Source organism: Trachurus trachurus (genome assembly GCF_905171665.1).
Source record: "Trachurus trachurus genome assembly, chromosome: 10".
Classification (NCBI taxonomy): domain Eukaryota; kingdom Metazoa; phylum Chordata; class Actinopteri; order Carangiformes; family Carangidae; genus Trachurus; species Trachurus trachurus.
The window spans coordinates 18,906,666-18,926,009 of NC_139894.1; the positions used below are offsets into that span (position 1 = coordinate 18,906,666).

At 40.5% G+C, this 19,344-nt stretch overlaps 1 protein-coding gene across 1 annotated transcript in view; it reads left to right on the forward strand.

Annotated features, from left to right (window-relative positions):
- The window catches only part of diaph1 (diaphanous related formin 1), a 101,351-nt gene that overhangs the window by 19,862 nt on the left and 62,145 nt on the right, over window positions 1-19,344 (forward strand). Inside the window, exons 2-12 of the mRNA XM_083980237.1 lie at window positions 6,847-6,873; window positions 7,560-7,724; window positions 8,510-8,611; window positions 9,283-9,413; window positions 11,824-11,965; window positions 12,696-12,835; window positions 13,105-13,210; window positions 13,412-13,522; window positions 13,775-13,892; window positions 15,131-15,248; window positions 17,525-17,640. Coding sequence (XP_083836363.1) covers window positions 6,847-6,873; window positions 7,560-7,724; window positions 8,510-8,611; window positions 9,283-9,413; window positions 11,824-11,965; window positions 12,696-12,835; window positions 13,105-13,210; window positions 13,412-13,522; window positions 13,775-13,892; window positions 15,131-15,248; window positions 17,525-17,640 — 1,276 coding nt within the window. The remainder of the gene's footprint in view (window positions 1-6,846; window positions 6,874-7,559; window positions 7,725-8,509; window positions 8,612-9,282; window positions 9,414-11,823; window positions 11,966-12,695; window positions 12,836-13,104; window positions 13,211-13,411; window positions 13,523-13,774; window positions 13,893-15,130; window positions 15,249-17,524; window positions 17,641-19,344) is intronic.

Genomic DNA, 19,344 nt, shown 5'->3' on the forward strand with positions numbered 1-19,344 from the left:
CCCATTTGTAGTATACATGGGGAAACAGCGGGAGATTTGATCTATAAGAAAAAAAACACATTAATATTTTGTTCTCAGGAATGATGAATAAAACAGAACTTAAACTCAGTTACAGATCATTTACTATGAATTAGTGATGGGAATTCCGGCTCTTTTTGGAGAGCCAGTTCTTTCGGCTCGGCTCACTAAAAAGAGCCGGCTCTTTCGGCTCCCAAGTGGCTCTTCAGATTTTATGTTGCTTATCACCAAAATAATGCAAAACTATGTGTAAAATTAATTACTAGTGTAAAAAAACAAACATTATATCAAATATTTTCATTTATGCCTTTATTTACTGAACACACTCAACCTTGAATAGAGTGTTACAAAAATAAATGATAAAGTAGGCCTATAAAAAACAAAGTCCAGGGCTCCAGACTAACTTTTCTTTTGCACTTATGGATGAAAATCAAAATCAAAATAATCAATCAAAATTGTCAATGCTGTACATCCTGCATGTATGTGCCTGTGCATGTGTTTGTGGAGCCTGCTCCATATGAGATTTTCACCTTGCACAATCTACACTCTGCCTTTGAACTGCTTACTGCTTATTTAAATGCCCAAATGCCCCCCCTCCTCCGTCGGACGGTCAGACTGTCAGATGGGGGGAGGATAGCAATTTGAATGCATTAGCGCGATTTAGCGCATTTGTTTATTACTGTCACTACCCTACCTGTCCATGTGCCTGCGTGAGTGCCCGCACCAGCTAGAGAGAGAGAGAGGGGGGGAGAGAGAGAGAGAGAGAGAGAGAGAGAGGTGCTGCCACAGGCTCGTGCTGGATGCGCTGGTTGATTAGTTTCGTTTTTACCCCCTTCCCCCGTCGATCTGTGGCTTTCACTACAACAAGCAGAGGAGAAAAAAAACTAAAACGGCTCCCAATGAGGAGCCGGCTCCCGTCGTTCACTTCAAAGAGCCGGCTCTTAGAGCCGGATCGTTCGCGACCGACACATCACTACTATGAATTTGATTTGGTTTCTTCTCAGAAGTCTGTTGTGTTGTTTGCCAATGGCATAGGCGTAGTTCTGTGCTCTCCCAGTGCCCTTCTAGTTTGCAACTAAAGGCGTGTACAAGTTATGTCACGTTCCTATCACATCAATATCTGCCTGACAAATTGTACTTCTTACATATTTAACTGCCCAACTATTAACCCAGTAAGCCTCAACTTGGAAAGATCACCTGACACCTGTGGCTGCTTCACACATTCGACTGCTTTCTGCCAGTCTGCATTCACCCAGTTTATAATCTTGCTCTGATTTACATAATATCTCTCTTGTGCTACTGTCAAACCCTGCTAGTTAAATATGTATGCAGAGATAGGCGTAGGTTTGGAACACACACAGAAATATCAGCCAGTAGGTGTGTGACTGGCTCATTATATCGTTAGCACAGTGTTTCTGCTGACTTGTGCTCTCTTGAGCTGGCTGCTGGTACAGACAGACAGACAGACAGACCCAGCCTCCTTATTTGTACTGCTGCTTTTATGGCAGTGTAATTATGTTCACTTTGGAGCACATTACTGTGTATGTACTGGATTTGTGTGTGGGAGGGAGCGTGTAGATGTTTTTGAAAAGGGCTTTGCAACTCTGTAGCCTGTCACATGCACCACTTCGTCTAATCAGCCCATTGTAGCTGATTAGATGAATCAACTGATTTTGCTGGTGGCCTTACGAAGCTCTCTGTATTATAATCAAGGATTTTTGTGGCTTTGGTGTTTGGCCAGAAGAACCGAAGAAAACCTTCACATCCTTTGTAAAGGAAGCTCACTTTTCAAGTGAATCTAATTGGATCATATGAACTACAAAATGTTGCAAAACAGTGAAACAAGGCTCATCACATTTTTCCCAGATCCCAACTATGTCTGGCTGTTTGTTGTCTCCAACAAACAGCCCAGCCTTGTCCAGCATTGTCCAGATAGATATTCTACTTGATGGACAATAACCAATAGAAGCCATTCGACAGATTTGAGAGCCTGGAACTGTTGTGTAGTTCATCATCAAAATAGTTGTTAATAGGGGTGTAACGGTGTATGTATTCGTCCCGTGCAGTCCTCACTCCAATCCAGGTGGCGGTAATGAGCCCCAAAGCTGCCAGCAACCGTCATAACAGACGAAGAAGAGAAGTGATGAGAGTGTGAAGTTAGGGGAGCTGCTGCTTCATTTGTCACCGTGGCTTCTCTGAAACACAACGGCGGCGGCGGCGGCGGCGGCGGCTCGCGACCATTATAGACTGTGTAAAGCAGCTCGCGACTGGTCCACCGGACAAAGTCCGTCGGCGCTATCACGGATGCGCGCTGCGTCGCTAGAAACGCATCAAACACGTAGCGCATGTTCAACCCAATATGTCAATCATGGTGCAAGGAAAATACCAGTTGTGTGTAACAACTTAGCCCGCTGCATTTAATTCTCTTGACATGAACACAGACAGGTGAGGAAAAAAGGAGACCGCACACTGTTGTCTGATGAAGGGCTGACGCCCCAAACGTCACATGTGTGAGTGACATTAAACTGTCACGGGAGCTTTTAACTAGTGTGTGTGGTCTTTTTTCCTTACCTGTGTCTTTCTTGGTGGTCCAGCACCTAGTCTTAAGTTTTTTTGGGATATGCGTGTAGCTGCCTCTGTTTTATGAACACAGATAGGACCAGAAATATCAACAAAGCAACTGGCATCTAGTCTATATTAACTGTAAACCAACATTGATGTTAGTTTCTAATTTTTTTTTTTTTTTTTAATAATAGTTGCCAGTTGTCAAGTGCAAGTTTTTTTCCTCTAGAATGAATGAATGGCATTATAACACTCCTAATGCACTTGTTTTATTTTATATTCTTTTTTTTTCTTCTTTTTTTAAAATTTTATAACACAAGACAGATTTTAGTTTTACATTCAATTAGTGTCTGTTGTACCGAAACCGTACCGAACCGTGACCCCTGAACCGAGGTACGTACCGAACCGTGACTTTTGTTGTTAATGATTTTTTTTTTGATTTACTGTTTCATCAATTGACATATGATTTTACCACTGTGTGATTTGGTACTTTACGATGTCGTGTCGCTTCCGTTTCAAAACATTCTAACATCCTCGCAGGAATATGCTCTTTTGTTTACTTTGTGGAGGTCGAGCCTTTTGCATCACAGGTTGTTGTGTGGATCATTTTAGTGTTATGACACACATCCATTCAGTATTTTTAGTGGCATGAATATCAAGGTTCAGGGAGTCACTCAGTATTGCTGTATGGATGGATTATTATATGATCATGTAGCCTAATCATTTTTCAAAACTTTTATTGTAATCACTCTCAGGAGTGTAATTAAAAACCAATATTAAGGTTGTGAGGCTTTGGTTTTATTTGATGTGAATGGTTGAAGACAGTTATTTGGTAAATTGTATCCATTGCAATATTGTGGTATACTGTCTATCAGAAAAAAATTATTATTAATATTGTGGTATTAAATTAAGCTGTATCACCCAGCTGTATGAATAATTAATTAGTACCTTCATCATAGCTGGAATTGGCTCGTCTATTAAATGGAGGCCGAGGTACTCAGAACAGTTCTGAAGTGGTTAATTGTTGCCTTCATGGTTCCCCTCATAGAGGCAGTACTTTGTCTCAGTGACAGTCAGTGTGTCTTATATTCTTAACTGTACTTGTGGTTAGAAAAGCGGAAATTTACAGTTTGTTAAGTTCAAGAAAGTTTTTGTCTCTTCCTCCCCCTTGTATCTCTTTAGCTTTCTTCCTGACACACTTGCATTCAGTTTCCCGTGTCATTACCCAGAATCCACTCTACCTACTGTCAGCTGAAGTTTCCGCTCTGTGGGCTGAATAGCACCACAGCACCACAGCATTTGCTTGTGTGTGTCTGCTACCTGTGTGTGTACACACATGTGCGTGCTCGTGCACAGATTGCTGGTTGGTTTGGTCTGATTGGTCTGTTATTTAATGGCAGCTGTTTAAGCCCAAACATCCTTCTGTTGACTGCTGTCCCCCCATAATCAGTGCACCTTCTTTCTGTCTCCCTCTTTCTTTGTCTCTCCTCTTTACCTCTCGCCCTCCTGCTACAGAAGAATATTCAATTAACTTGTCCAGCCGTGGCAGGTGCAGTAGAGGGACAGCCCACCTTATTGTAGGTGTACAGACATCTGCTGACAAGGGCACAGAAAGTCGTAATAACTACACAAAGGTTGTTGTAATATCTTTTATTTTTTTCTCATATTTTCTTTGCCAGCAATTTTAATCTATGTAGCTAGAGTTTTGTAGGGTCATCTGTTTAAATTGTACACCTGGAGACACCCTCAGTGTAATAAAATAACATCAGATTTGCTATCATTTACCCCTGACGGACCTGCTTATAATATAAAAACAGAAAGAGAAAAGAAAGTAAATGGAACAAAAGTCTGCAAATGTGGATCTTGGTGCAACCTCTATTAATTAAATCTTTTATCTTTGTTCATTTTATTTATTTGGATGGGATGTTCAGCGGGCTAACACGTGCACACATGCTACTTTTCCAAAACTGTGGAATGAGTATCAGGTCCTGAATTATTGCTCTTTATACAACACTCAAAGTTAAAGTCAGTCGAGCATATACTGTATTTATGAGATATGCATTAAAAGTGTGAGCATCAGTTGTATTGAACATTTGAGCAAAATGTGTCATAATTATATAGTCAAACATTCAGATGTTACAGTATGTGCTCTCCTCGGTGTATGTGTGAGGATGTTTTAACTGTTGAAGCATCTCTCCTGATGGTAGATTTCCTAGGGGTATGTCACTGGGTGGTGTAGCCTGATAGGTGATTTCACACCAACACAGTCAACAAGAGACAAAACAAATAAATCAATGCATTGTGTTTGTCCCACTGCTATTTTGTTCTTCAGCATTCAAAGGAACATGATGCTAAATCACATAAGACTAATTTCAAGAGCTAACAGACGTATTAATAGCTGAGAGACATCTGGAGGTTAAAGAGAAATTAAGCCAGAAATAACAGAGCAGTAATATGAGTAATATGAGCAATACGAGCCTGAAGGGAGACTATTCTCAGCAAAAGGCCTTATGTCTAAAAAGTGAGCAACCACTTTTCTTTGACAAGTCTGTGCTGTGAGTCGAATTGCACATCTAGAAGATAACACTGACGGCTTCTACGTGGTGCCTCCAGAGAATTGTAGAAGCACCTTGACAACCCTGCTTTCACACCTACATCATTGTGGACCCCAGGAAGATTAGTGGCTGCTGTGCAGCCGCTAATGGGGATCCAATTAAAATAAACAAATTAAGGCTTTTTTATGAGGATGAATTTGGTGGAATTTTCTTGATGGGGTCTCATTAGAGTTAAATGTCTTTACTTATTAAATTAGCACTGTTTACAATTTCCATCTGATTCTTTCTCTAGCCAGACATGACCATTTCTTTGTCTTCACATTATATTCGGAAATTAAAATCAAATGGCACTGTACTGTAGTCTGCCAGTTTATCTTTGCAGCTGTGCATAGCCGATAGATATGGAGAAGCAGCACGGCTGGAAAAACCTGTTATGACCTTTGCACGTGTTCTTTTTTTGTACTTACAAAAAATTTAAAGGTAGCCTAATGGAGTCCATTTGCTCTAGGTGTTGTTTTGAGCAACAGCTGATTTATGCGCATGCTATCCCTTCTTTCACCCTGTACTGCAATTTCTAAAGCTCTGGTATTAACCAATATTTTGAAGTAGAGACGTGGAAAATATTGAAGGCATGTATTTTTTGTTTACACACTGAACCAAAAAGAGGTCTGTGTATTTTAGGCTTCAGCTAACAACAGGTGAAAGGAAAACATCTATATATAGCCCTGTGTACTCTCTCTGTGTGTGTATCATTACAGGACTTACAGATGACCATGCTCTTTGTTTGAACTTGTGGCCACTTCATTGTCAGACCTTTGCAGCTCAAATTGCCCCCCAGGGGTTACACACTAGTTTGTTGAAAGATCAAGCAGTGTTTTGTCCAGACCACTCTCTTTGGAGGCTGTTGTCACAGTGTAGCACTTGTAAGATCATTGTGTCTTTTGGAGTCAAAATACATAGAAAATGGCTTTTCTTTAGATTTGAATATTAGGCAAATTTGTTATCAAGAGCTACATTTATATGTCCACCTAAAACAGTTCTTTTTTTGTTTTGTTATTAATGCTTTGTTTGCCTCTTGGGGTGCTAATGTTAGTTCTGCTTATTCAAGGAGATATTTTTGTGCTGTGCCCTCTAAACAGACCTTCTCAAGGCATGTTTACCTGGTCTGAAATTGATGGTGCTGTTTGGACTGGGCTTCCTGGGATTATTATTGGGTGTAGCCTGACATCTAGTGGCTAAGACATGCTAGTGTGTTATTTATTTATTTATTTTTTATTATTGAACACACAGTGATGGCAATTTCTCTACTCTGTAAGATTTTTGTTGACACTCGTCTGACCCACCTTTAACCCTTGATGACTGTTCACTGCCAATCACCTTTAATTACTCCCTTGTCTAATTAATTCAACCTAGGGCGTCTTCTTCACTCTGTTAGATTTAATTGTCCTGTAGAAATGTGTGTGAATAACTGGATAGTTCCCACTGTGTTCTAGTTGCAGGGCTTCCCTCTGTGCTGTGGATCACTCATGAAACATGTCATGGAACTGACAGTTTCCTGGATCTGCCTCTTGTCATAATTGACTTCTATCTAATTGATTCTTTCTTTTTTTTTCTCTCTCTCCATCTGGCCTTTCTTGTCACTACTTTTCTATCCATTTAATATTTCCTACCCTTCCGTGGCATCTCCCTTTCACTTGTTCATCCTCTGCAGAAACTCAAACGGCTGATTCCGGATGAGGTAGGTTTATTACGGCTTACCACCATCACCTGTGTGCTTGATTCGTCCATCTGTCACTGTGCTCTTCGATAAACACACTCACCATTATCCATTTAATGCCCTGTCACCGTCTGTCTCAAACCTAATCCACCATAACATGTGATGTGTTATTAAGTATCTGTGTTTTGTTGTGTGCTGTACTCACACTGAATGTGCATGCTTTTGAGATGCACAATGACCGCATGAAATACTTGGCCCATAGAACAATTATTCGAATTGAAAGATGACTTTCTATGGATGGTCATTTTGTCAATGTCACATGCACCTCAATGTTTTTGTTTTTCATTTTGCAATGGATGATGCCCAGATCATCAGACCATGTATTGGAAGAGTACCACAGAAAGTCATTATAACCAGAGTGGAGGAAATTCCCCATTACTGTCAACTGCATGATGACGTTGTGTGGTAACATTTGTCGGCAAAAACCTTTGTTGTTGCTAATCATTATCTCACATTGTTGAAATGTTTCTACTGTTGCAAAAAATGCAACTATTACAGTAGTAATAAGACAGCAGGACTCATTTCAAAATGTGAGGTAATGAGGAATTGCTGTCTCATTTTTCTGGCCCTGCAGTGATGGATTGCACTTTGCAGTTTTTCCTCTCACCCCTGTCCTCTAACCTGTGTCATGTTGTTTGCTAATCCAGTTGGAGCGTTTCACCAGCATGAGGATGAAAAAGGACAAGGAGAAGCCCGGCCACATGCCAGGCCAGCGTCACTCTACAGCTGCCATCTATGAGGCCAACCCTCAGAGCCCCATGCTGCATGATCATTCGGATGAATACATCCTGGAGCTCTTCGAACAGATGCTGGTGAGAGAGGCCACAAGAGTGTATGTGTTTGCGTTTGTGCATGTGTGTGTGTTTCTACGCGTCACAGTAATAGGACAACAGTGACAAGTAAATCCCAAATGATACATTCATGGCCCTTATTGCAAAACAATGTTCTATCACCAGCAGTTTTGTGAATATTTGAATGTGTTACCAGGAGCAGTTAAAGAGATTAGTTATTCTGTGTGTGTGCGTGCGTTTGTGCAAGATTCAGTTTTTAGGGGGCCACCTATTCTTTATCATCTGGACAGCCATGGAAACTTATGCTTGGTACATTACACGTGCAAATACTTAATCACTCACTGAGTAATGACCCTTCATGCTGAATTACCCCCTGATACAATGTGTGTAGAAACTCTGTGAGAGAGTTAGTTCTTTTTGTGTGATTGTTCCAAATAGGTAGACTTTCATGAAAATGTGAATTACTACCTTACAGCACAAAAGATAAATCTCTTCAGCCATGGAAAGTCATTTAGTATTATTTAATGATTCTTCTCAAGATCTAAGCACAGTTAAATCACCTCTGTTCAAAGAATTTCAATTGAGCATCGTTAGTACCACTACCAGCCTTTATCTAATTTAGGAAACCAAACACTAATTCTTCAAATGTGTCCTGGGCCAAATTATTGGGTATATTTTCCATTTCCTGAATAAGTCTATATATTTTTTATCACGTTATGTATCATTGTCTTACTATGCTTTATTTATCCCTCCATCCTACTGTTTTCTCTTTCTTCTTCTCTTCCTTTTTTTTTGTCTCCCTCCAGGTGGACATGAACCTGAACGGGGAGAAGCAGCAACCTCTAAGAGAGAAGGACATCATGATCAAGCGAGAGATGGTCTCTCAGTACCTCCACACATCTAAAGCTGTGAGTATCAAAATAAGTTGCATCACATCATGACTTTTACATGCCAGACAGGCCTAAGCTAATACACGGTGCTACATAAGGGCCTGTGTTGTCATGCTCACTGAAAAAAATATTACAATGAAGCGAGACAAAAGTGTTTTTAGATCATGTGTAATGTGCAGACAAAGGCCATCCCTTGGCTGTTTACATTCAAGGACTGGAGTATTGCTTTATTTTTACTGAATATATTGTATTACAAATTTTTGGAAATTAAAAAAAAAGTATTCACTGGTGAAATGTACAATCAATTAAACAGCACATCATTGGCAGGAGCAGCTTCCCCTCTTGTGCTGTAGCTGGCTAAATATTCTTTCAGAAACAGCAGGTGAAATGATTAAATATGCTGATAGAAACTAGCTCAAGGGACCTACAGTACACAACCAAGCACTGATGGCTGCTACTACTGTTCGCTTAACTGTGAAATAAACCTATTAAGAGAAAATTCCTACACACAGTACCCTTTAATTCTGCCAATCAACATTTCAAATTAAGCTTAACTGTTGCCCTCTCTGCCATCCCATTGTGCTTTCTTGTGGAAATAAAATCAATAAAAACCTAGAGAACAACAAATGCGGAAAACAAAGTGATTTTTGTGATTGTTTACCTGCTGTGTGTTTGATTTTCTTCATTAGGGCCAAAACCAGAAGGAGAGCTCCAAATCAGCCTTGGCATACATCCAGGAGTTGAAGGCGGACAGCCGAGACTACCCGCTGCTGAGCTGTCTGGAGTCTCTAAGAGTCTCACTCAATAACAACCCTGTCAGGTACTACACATATACCGGTACTTAAAAACACTAACGCATATAAATGCAGAAATCGCTTTAGAACAACTGCCAATCTCCTGGTTCTGCCAAGTCGGAGTTCAGACCACAATTCAGTTGAGACACGGAGCAAGACATTGCTCATCTTTCATGATCAATGTATAACTTTACTGACCTTGAGCCTTTTGGCAAATAAAAATCATTAAAATTGCAGTGTCTAGACACTCAAAGTTCATACAGATGCATTCACTTAAAGCAGAAGTGAGTGATCCGGTCGTTTTCGCTAATGCTGCGTTCCAGGCAGGATTTTGAAATCGTAAATTACAGCTTCAAGTCACAACTTACGACTTTGTAGCGTTCCAGGCAACCCACTCGTGTTTTTCCGACCTGTTTTACCGGTGAAAGTCACTATAACGGCCACTCGTAACTTCCGACCGGTGAACTCGTACCAGATCGAACTGGTACCACTTCACGGTCGGAAAAATACGAGTTTCCTTGAACGCACCATAACAGTCCTCGTCGCTACGTCACCACATTCACGGCGTTCCTTGGCTGCACACACAGCCCTGCATGCCGTTCTCTCTCCTCATTGGATAAAAACTGTAGGATACGATAAATGTTTTCTCTTCGGCTCAGAGCAGAGCAGAGGGACTGAGAGACCCGTGTTTCAGTCCAAACACTCTATGTAAGTGATTGCTGTCGGAAGATATAACTATTTAAGACTTATATTAACACAAATATATCACTCACTTCTGCTTTAAGCTTTAGTCGCTTGTAAAGAAACTATTAGTAACTACTTTAACGAATGGGGCAAATACGGTGAGGGGGGGGGGTGCGGTGGCGGCCACCGTAACATCTGACCGGGGGTGGGGGCGGCGCGATCGTAGCGGAAATAATGAAAGTAATGGCAAACAAACACTGCATATCTCCAAAATCAGGCAGGTTTCCAGGATGCCAAGTCGCCTACTAATTTTAATGTAACAATTGCTGATGAGAACCGGTGTCAAAAAGGAAGAAAAAAAAAACAATCGATCACGGACTTAAAGATCGATTACCATGGCAATGAACGAAGCTTTGAAGCTTCGATTTTTTTGGGGTCAGCCCTAAATGAGTCCACTTTGAACATTTGATTTGCTTTTGACCTTTATAGGTCTAATTCAACTTTTGTAATTTAAAACATATGCCTATTAGTCCAAGAAGTTTTGAGAGTTAGTCCAGAAATAAGTAAAACCTGATAAAATCCAATAAACCCTTAGCTAAGCCCCGCCCCCCTTGTTGCTATGTCTGTCTTACACTCCTGGCTCTGCTGTGTAGCATGAGAAATAGTGCGTTTTCAGCAATACTAGCATCAGTTCCAATGGAAAAATCAGCAAAAAAAAGTCTGGAGGTATCAGAGAGAAGCAGTCAGAAAGGTCTTAAATTAATAGTTTTCAGTTAGGCGACCCCCGCAGAGGCCTGGAGGACAAAACATCTGTTCAAGGACACGACCAAACCCAGACTCTGTACAGAGCAGCAACAACAGGACTGTTGATTTCCCCCATCTATCAACCCACAAATACTAAGGTCATCCCAATGATCATGACATAAGATACATTGGCAAACTGCAAATTTGGGCGATAGTGATCTGTATACACTCTCCCTGCTGTTTCTAATTTTTGTCCGCCACTGTATTTCAGCCATTGCCTGGAGGATCCCTCGCCCTAAAAGCCAAGATAAAAGCTTTAACAGTACAGCTGTCATTTGGGAGGTGAAGGCAGGTCTTTCCCTCTTTATTATAACACCTGGCCAAGTCCAATGAATGGGCAATATGAAAAAGTAACTCTGCTGGTATCATCCAAGCAACATCTCTGCCACAACAACAACCTTCGACAACGTTCTCTCGGCATGAGTCAATTACCTCAAAGCAAACGTAATGACTCACTGTTAACTGGTTAGTTAGTCAGTTAGTTGGCTTCTATGACCTGCGTTCTGCTTTTGGACAATAAATAAAAAATAGAAATAAGCCGCCACACCACCTAAGTCCATGGATGTATTATAGCAGAGTCTGATTATAGCCCTACAACCATATACAGTATCTATGGCCCTACAACAACCAGGAGACGTTGTTAAAGCAATCAGCTAGCGCCAGCGAAGGAGGGATTGGTGCGGCTTGGTCGCTGCATTAAGGAACGTCTAATGGCACAAATCTTCAGGTCTTGGGCTTAGGGAAGGAGAAAGATTCACCACCACCCTCTAAACTTTTAGGCATCTAGAGGACATACATTTAAAACAGACATAGCCAAATTAAATTTAGAACAAAATATATCCTATGGTAAAGGGAAATGCCAAGGGAAAAAAAGGTATGTGAGGAAATTGAAATTAAATTAAATGAATGAATAAAAATGTGTATTTAATGTGGTCTTATCACTTCCAGTTGGGTGCAGAACTTTGGACCTGAGGGCCTGGCCTTGCTGCTAAATCTTCTTAGGAGATTTCAGGAAGAGAGACACACATCAGATGGAGTGAAATGCCAACATGAGATAATTCGGTGTCTAAAAGCCTTTATGAACAACAAGGTAAGACATTTTATTTGTTCAAATGTGTAATAGGAACATAATTCTATGTCCTTGGAGTAGTATAGTTGTAGTATAGCAAATCTTCCACTAGAGGGCATAACTTGTCTGCACATTACTGTGGATGCAGACACTACCAATATTTGACAATGCCCTGAGCTTGGCAAACTCCAGGTAATCATTATGAATCACTTCAGAATCTATCATATTTAATGATTATATATCAGTACATATCACTCACTTAATCCCTAAGAGAGCCATGCCTATGTTTTTATATCTTACAGTAACACAAGTCTGATAAACTAATATCAGGGTCAGAACATCTAAAAACACAAACATGGGTTAAAAATAGTTTATTTATTTATTTTTTAAATCAAATTTGGAGAATAAAAAGGCAGTCATACTTTTATTAATGAAGATTAGTCATAGCCTTAGTTGATGTGTTGTTTATCCCAACTTATACCGGTCATGCTTACTATAGATGGTAATCGGTGCCATCCGTTTTGCGTGAGCTCTTGTCAGATTGTTACATCAAGGATAAATAAATAAATACATAATAACATAAAAATGCAAGTCATGTTAAAAATTATAGTCATAGTAAGTTTTGTCAACCAGGAGACTCCTTCTTCTGATGTAAACACTGGAACTTGAACCATGAAAGCTCTGCCTTTCTCCTGCCTGCAGGACCAAAACACTAACAGACTTCACCCCTTCCTCTCTCTCTCCCCTCTAGTATGGTCTAAAATCCATGCTGGAGTCAGATGAGGGAATTCCTCTGCTGGTCAGAGCCATCAACCCTGCAGTGCCTCATATGATGGTGGATGCTGTCAAGCTTGTCTCGGCCATCTGCATTTTACAACATTCCGATAACCTGTAAGTATTAGTGAGGTGTTGACATAATTGCATATAAAGATGAACACACAGAGATTATGGTCAGCTCTTCCCCACAATTAAATTGGAGAGTGCTTTGTTACACTAAGTTGTAGTCTGAAAGTGCTATAATGACTAGCAATCAAATAAAGCAACATAATGCACATGAACTTTATGTATATTTTTACTGGCAGATGTTTAACTTAAATTTAGCTACATGCAGTAACAATTTATCATACACAATGATTTAAATTTTTTTTTTTTTTTTACAGCCATGAACGTGTCTTGGAGGCCATCACAGAGGAGGCTGAGAGACGGGAAATTGAGCGATTCCAGCCCCTCCTTTCTGGCATGAACAAGCCCAACATTGCCCTTAAGGTATAAACCATTCACATACTCACACTGATGCATGAATGATTATAAACCCACCTCAGTGTTTATGTTTGACAACTAGCACTACTTTTGCACTACCTACATATGAATATTGACAGACATCATGTTAACTGCAGCTTTACTTGTTGGAGGAGGTACAGTATGCAATCCTCAAGGTGGTAATTCTGTTATCGTGTGTTTTTGCAGGGTGGCTGCATGCAGCTAATCAACGCCTTGATCAGCCAAGGAGAAGAGTTGGACTTCAGGATCCATATTCGCTCTGAACTGCTAAGATTGGGACTCAGAGACCTGCTGACGGTACAGAAAACACACTCTTCTGATCTCTCTCTCTCTCTGAGTGACTCTCCAATAACACACATTTGTACAGCCTCACTCTTTATCTATCTCTCCCTCCTGATACCTCTGTCTTGCTGACTGTCTGACGAACACTCATGCTGTAAAAACTTTCTCTCAACTGTTCAAACTCCACGTTTGATTGTCACACTCTTCTTGCCGTTCCCCCTCTTGCCTTTTCATCCCTCTGCCTGCATCCTATCCCTCTCTCTGCAGGAGGTGCGGACGATAGAAAATGAAGAGCTGAGGGTGCAACTTAGCGTGTTTGATGAGCAGGCTGAGGATGACTCTGAGGACCTCAAAGCACGTCTTGATGACATCCGCATTGAGATGGAATATCCTTTCACTTAAAAAAATTGTCCCTCTGCAGATATTCAAGGTCTACCTCTTGACTTTGAAATGAAAATATCGGCTTGACAAAATCTATAACCTAGTTACAATATGATTTTGCATAGTTATATGTTTTATAATTTGGCAAGTGAGAGAAATAATCTTAACTTTGGTTTGTCATAATGAATAGTTTGTATATAGAATTATCTGCGTCTTTCATTATAAAAATAGTTATTTACACAAAGGTTTGTTCATTTTCTTCTGCCTGACCACGTTCTTCCAAGACACAGTTTGCATTAATAGTTCTATATTAGATAAGCATAGATTTGCTGACCAAAAGAGGCAGTGTAACCTTCTGTACCTTTTCTTTCAAATCCATCTTTGCCAAATAGCTTTGTATCATTAAAAATATACATTAGAGTAATTCCAATTAGGTACACAAGAACTATAGGAACTACTTGTTTATGTCTATAAGGTTTTATATGAGCTTGAAAGACCATGTTTCTGCACTTTGATGCCATTGTGAATACATGCATAACTTAGCACTTTGGGTACACAGTGGGGTAACTAAACCTGCAATTGGTGCCTTAATACCCTCCTGGTTTGCAGTTATGGAATATCCCAATGGAACAATATATTCCATAATTTAGAATGATATTTTGGTGTCACAAAGATTGAAAAAGAAAGATGCCTGAGATCATTTCATGTATTGTTTTCAGCTATTTCACTTGATGTGACATCCTGATTAAGAAAGGTTGTCATTAAAGTATAATTCAAAAATATAATACTATATTTAATATAATTCAAAAATGCTTAAAAACGAATTTAAGCAGCTGTTGTAATACTTTCTGCTGCTTCTAACATGTAGTTATAATTTTCAACACAAGGTGTCTCCCAGGGTTATAGTCTGTGTGGTTGAGTGGCTGTACACTGCAGTGCATGCAGAAGGTCTTCAGACCCCTGAAAAAATAAACATACGTGTCTAATAGAGCTCATTAATGATAAATTATATCACGTTGTGGCTACACAACATAGATAATCAGGTGGACAAGTGTCTCTTCAGTTTATATGCTATTGAAATTAGGCAGTATACAATGTTGTGATCAGTTGTGTTGCTCCTGACCTTATATCATGTGTACAGGGGTTGTTCGTGCTGTATTGTAGATATTTTGTTAGGTGTATTTTATATTTGTCTGATCCTCTTCATCTTCTGCTAATTGAGCCTTAACTTATTTTGCTTCAATGATGTGAGGGAAGTGTTTGAGATTCTTGTCAACACTGTGAAGGACTCCAAAGCTGAAAGCAACTTCCTGTCCTTGATGCAGCACCTGCTGCTGATCCGTAATGACTATTTGGCCAGGTAACTCATGCACACATACAGTACACAGTACATACACATTTCCTTGTCTCACATACCAATATTCAAGCAGCCAATGTGGTGATATATATTGTTTTGTGATAAGAGACGAGAAACTGTATCATTTGGGATTTACTCAACCCTGTTGTCCCATTATTGTGATGCAGTTGTCATTTACAGGTAATCAAGTCAGGTTAAATGTAACAATATTTTCAATGACTGGCTGTTTGTGACATACAGTAATACATATCACACATATGGTCACAATAATTTGGAGTGGAGAGAGAAAAGATGTTTGTCTCACAATGCAAATTTGCTATATAGTATGTATGCAGTCATAAAAATGCCAAAATAATGACAGACGGAGAATGTTTATGTTACCTACTCGTCATTCAGCTCTCCCTCCTCTTAGCCCCTCTCTTTATACGCTGTTTGTTTTTTTTAAGTGCGCCGCCCCTAAGCTGTGAAATTAATACATGCAAAAAAGTCCAATTCAATTTTAATAGAGATGAGCACCGTGACCTCTTATCACTAGAAATATGCTAATGTCTCCCCCTGTGCCTTCCAAAGCCCTCAGGGGTTTAACTGTGGAAATAGAGGAGAAAGGAAAAGAGAATGATTGAATGACAAGATGGGTGTAGGTGCTGTGTCCACATTTACACACATATACTATGTCCACTTCACATTTATTTGTTTTAATGAAATGTCACAGAAAAGGGCAAAAAGCACCAAAACATGTGTAGGCATGCAGATATTATGGTGGAGTTAGCTGTGGTGTCCAGTGTTGTCCTGATAGTATTGGACAGGCAGGATGTTGTTGTGTATTTTTAGCACAGTTTGGGGAATATATTGTGAGGCTGGAAATAGGTAGGCTGGTCCAAACATCTGGTCCCAGTTGAAGTCTCCTTACATCCCCCTCCAGCTCATCCGTCCTTCTTTTCCTTCCTGCGTTTTCCATCCAGGTGATCCTGTGGAACACAATGGAGGTGGTCTGTAATGGACTCTATGGAGAGACAGGAAGAGAGGGTGGGAGGGAGAGCTGTAGAGTGGCAGAAAATACAGCTTGGTAATTACAGAGATGAAAAGAAAAGGGAGGTGGAGGGCGAGGCAATAATGAGGAAGAAATTGAGAGTTGAGATAAATTGCTAGGTAGATGCTGAGAGAATGAGGGAAGCACATATAGGAAATTAAAGGGTTAGCATTTGTGTGGGAATGAATGAAAGACTACTTGCTGCTTCGCTCCATTTTCATTCTTTGTCGTGCTGTATTTCAAACTCCAGTCGAGATGGAGTCCAGAGAATTGGCACAATTGCACTTATGTAAATGGCCATATTTATAGACTTGAATATTTACACATACCATGCATGACCAAAAACTGTTGAGGGCTTCAGAGAAAGAGAAAAGCCTGTTCACATCTGTATATTTAGATTTGCTATAATGTATTATGCCTGCCAAGAACCTTTTTCCTAATATATCGAATGTATTATATGAATTCGTTAGGGATTTAATCTGTTCTTTCACGATGTCAAATTCAGGATATAGTCAAATAGTCAAACTCAGTTTTCCAAAATGACACTAGATGGCTCTCTCGCTCCATGAATAAATCTAAGCTGTAGGAGAGGAGGAAAAAAAGAAAAAGAAAAAAAAACTTGAAACAGTGAATGATTGGAATAAGTGTTAGACAAAGGCCGGGTGACTAAGAGAGACGGAAAAGGGAGGGAGAGAGACAGAATAAATAAGGTGTTGAGTTTGTGACTCTGGCAGCATCTAATGGGGTCAGGGAATAAGACACCTCCAAAATTGAGAGTCTGTCTGAAGCTGGCTTGATCAGACAGGGCGCTGGACATACACCAACACACCCTCGCGAACACAGTTGCACACAATCAATCTTTGTGACAAGAAACTCAAACTGTCATGCTCACACAGACAGCCAATCTCAGTTGCAGACAGAGTGACAAAGCATGTGTGTTCACAAATTTATCTGAACAAATGAACCCTCTTGCTATCTGTCAGTCGCACCCTCAATTCACATAATGTGCCAGATGTGTTGCCTATGTAGAATAAGCTGGTATTGTAAAATATACTCATGCAATATTTGTCATCGTGGACACAGCAGGGGGCACATCATCTCTTTCCCAGCGCCACATAGAAGCGCTCCTTCTCTACTGTCACCCTCCTTCCATCCTTCGCATCTTATCGTCCTCCTGTCTCTCTCCATTTCTCTCTGTCTGTCTCCTAATCCATCTCTCTGTGAATCCATCACTCCCTTCTTCCTGCAGGCCCCATTACTACAAGTTGATAGACGAATGCATCGCCCAGATTGTGCTTCACAGGAATGGAGCAGACCCTGACTTCAAGTGCCGTAACCTTAGCCTCAATGTCGAAGGCTTGATAGGTGAGTTGTTTGACCAAACCACACACACATACACACACACACACACACACACACACAATCAAGCCTTTCCCTTCCTCTTGCCAAGTCTCCAAAGCACTGCCTTACCCATCACCCAACACAGTCAACATGTGGACCCTGCGATATGTATAGTCCATCCAAAGAATATACACATGGGCCAGGAAAAAAACAAACATTGTTGCGTACTACTGTGTGCATTGAAACTTTCAACGTCACAACCCTAACTCAAAGTCACCTTGTTACTGTTAATGACTATATACCTGCCCTATGTGATTAAATTGAAGTGAATTTGGCCGTGATGCACGTCACATTGGCTGTTTACAAAGTGGACAAATGTGCAGTGGCCCAGAAACACCACAAGGTGGAGCCAGAGAGGAAGTGAGTGTTCTCTTGGGCTAAGTTGAGCTACAGGTTTTACAGCCATATGTTGGCGGTGTAAAATAAATCTTATCAAGAAGATAAAAGCTGTGTCGATCTGAGCAATCCCAGAATGTGATTTCACACTGTAGTGGGTGACATTTCTTTGTCCTCTTCCATTATTTGATCCCTGACATGCAACACTAGATCGGTTAGATGATAACTCATAGCCAGTTAGCCACTGGCGGAGAATGTATTATTATGATAAAAGTCAGCCATACCCAGGTACATGTGTCTGCAAGCACCTCCTGTGCTTTAGCTCCTGTGAGCAAAGGACAAAATCCCTACAAGCTGGAGCAGTGACACAGACTTTTCTGTGCGGATCAAGAACGTATTACGGCGACCATTGATCCATGTCATCTCCTGTCACTCTCTATTGAATACGAACCTAAAATGCTGCATTTCCCACCGAAATACAAGCGTTTTGGTGAAAAGTGGTGCGCTCTGGTATATGTGTATATAGATTTTGTGAACCACCTGCTGACAATTGTAAGCTAAACCAGAGCAGGGTTGGAGGTGCAGACCATGTCTCAAGAGTTCAATACTCCTTTATGGCAGGTCTCCGTTGCTCACCGCAGGAGGCACTAATTGCACTGCTTCTAAATGCGTCCTGACACACACACACACACACACACATACACACACACACACAGACAGGCTGGCTGGCCTCCTTTAAGACTGCCAGAGTTATTATCGGTGGAAAGCAGCCCAATTCTGCCCTGCATGCATTATTTAGTGTTTTTCTTTGAACTCTGAAATTCAGCACAGTTTTTTTTCCCCCATATTCTGTCTCCCTTAGTGCTCTCTATTCGAAGTTTGTCCCATTTAGCCCAGCCACCATGACAGAACTAACCCCCCCCCCCCCCCCCTCCTCTATTACACATCCAATAACCATGTAAACTCGTACACAAATGCACTCTCTGAAATTGTATGCGGGTTGGCATATTATTGTGAGGTTCTTTCATCTGGCGAAAACCTTCTCTTTTGCAAAATAGATTTCTCACTTTGCTCTGCCTTGCTTACAAGCTTATCTAGACGTACAGCATATTGCATAGTTTCAACTGCTTCTTTCACTAGTTATATTTTCATCGCAGCCGAAGACTCACCATCTCACAATCTATGTGATTCAGTTTTCTATGAGTTTATGTAATTTCTCTATTAGCTCATTTTCTATTTTAGCTTTTCACAGCTCTTATATCTCAGTGATCTATCTGCTTGATCCCCCTCCTGGGCATCATGATTAGCTGCCTTTGATCCACTGACTTTGTG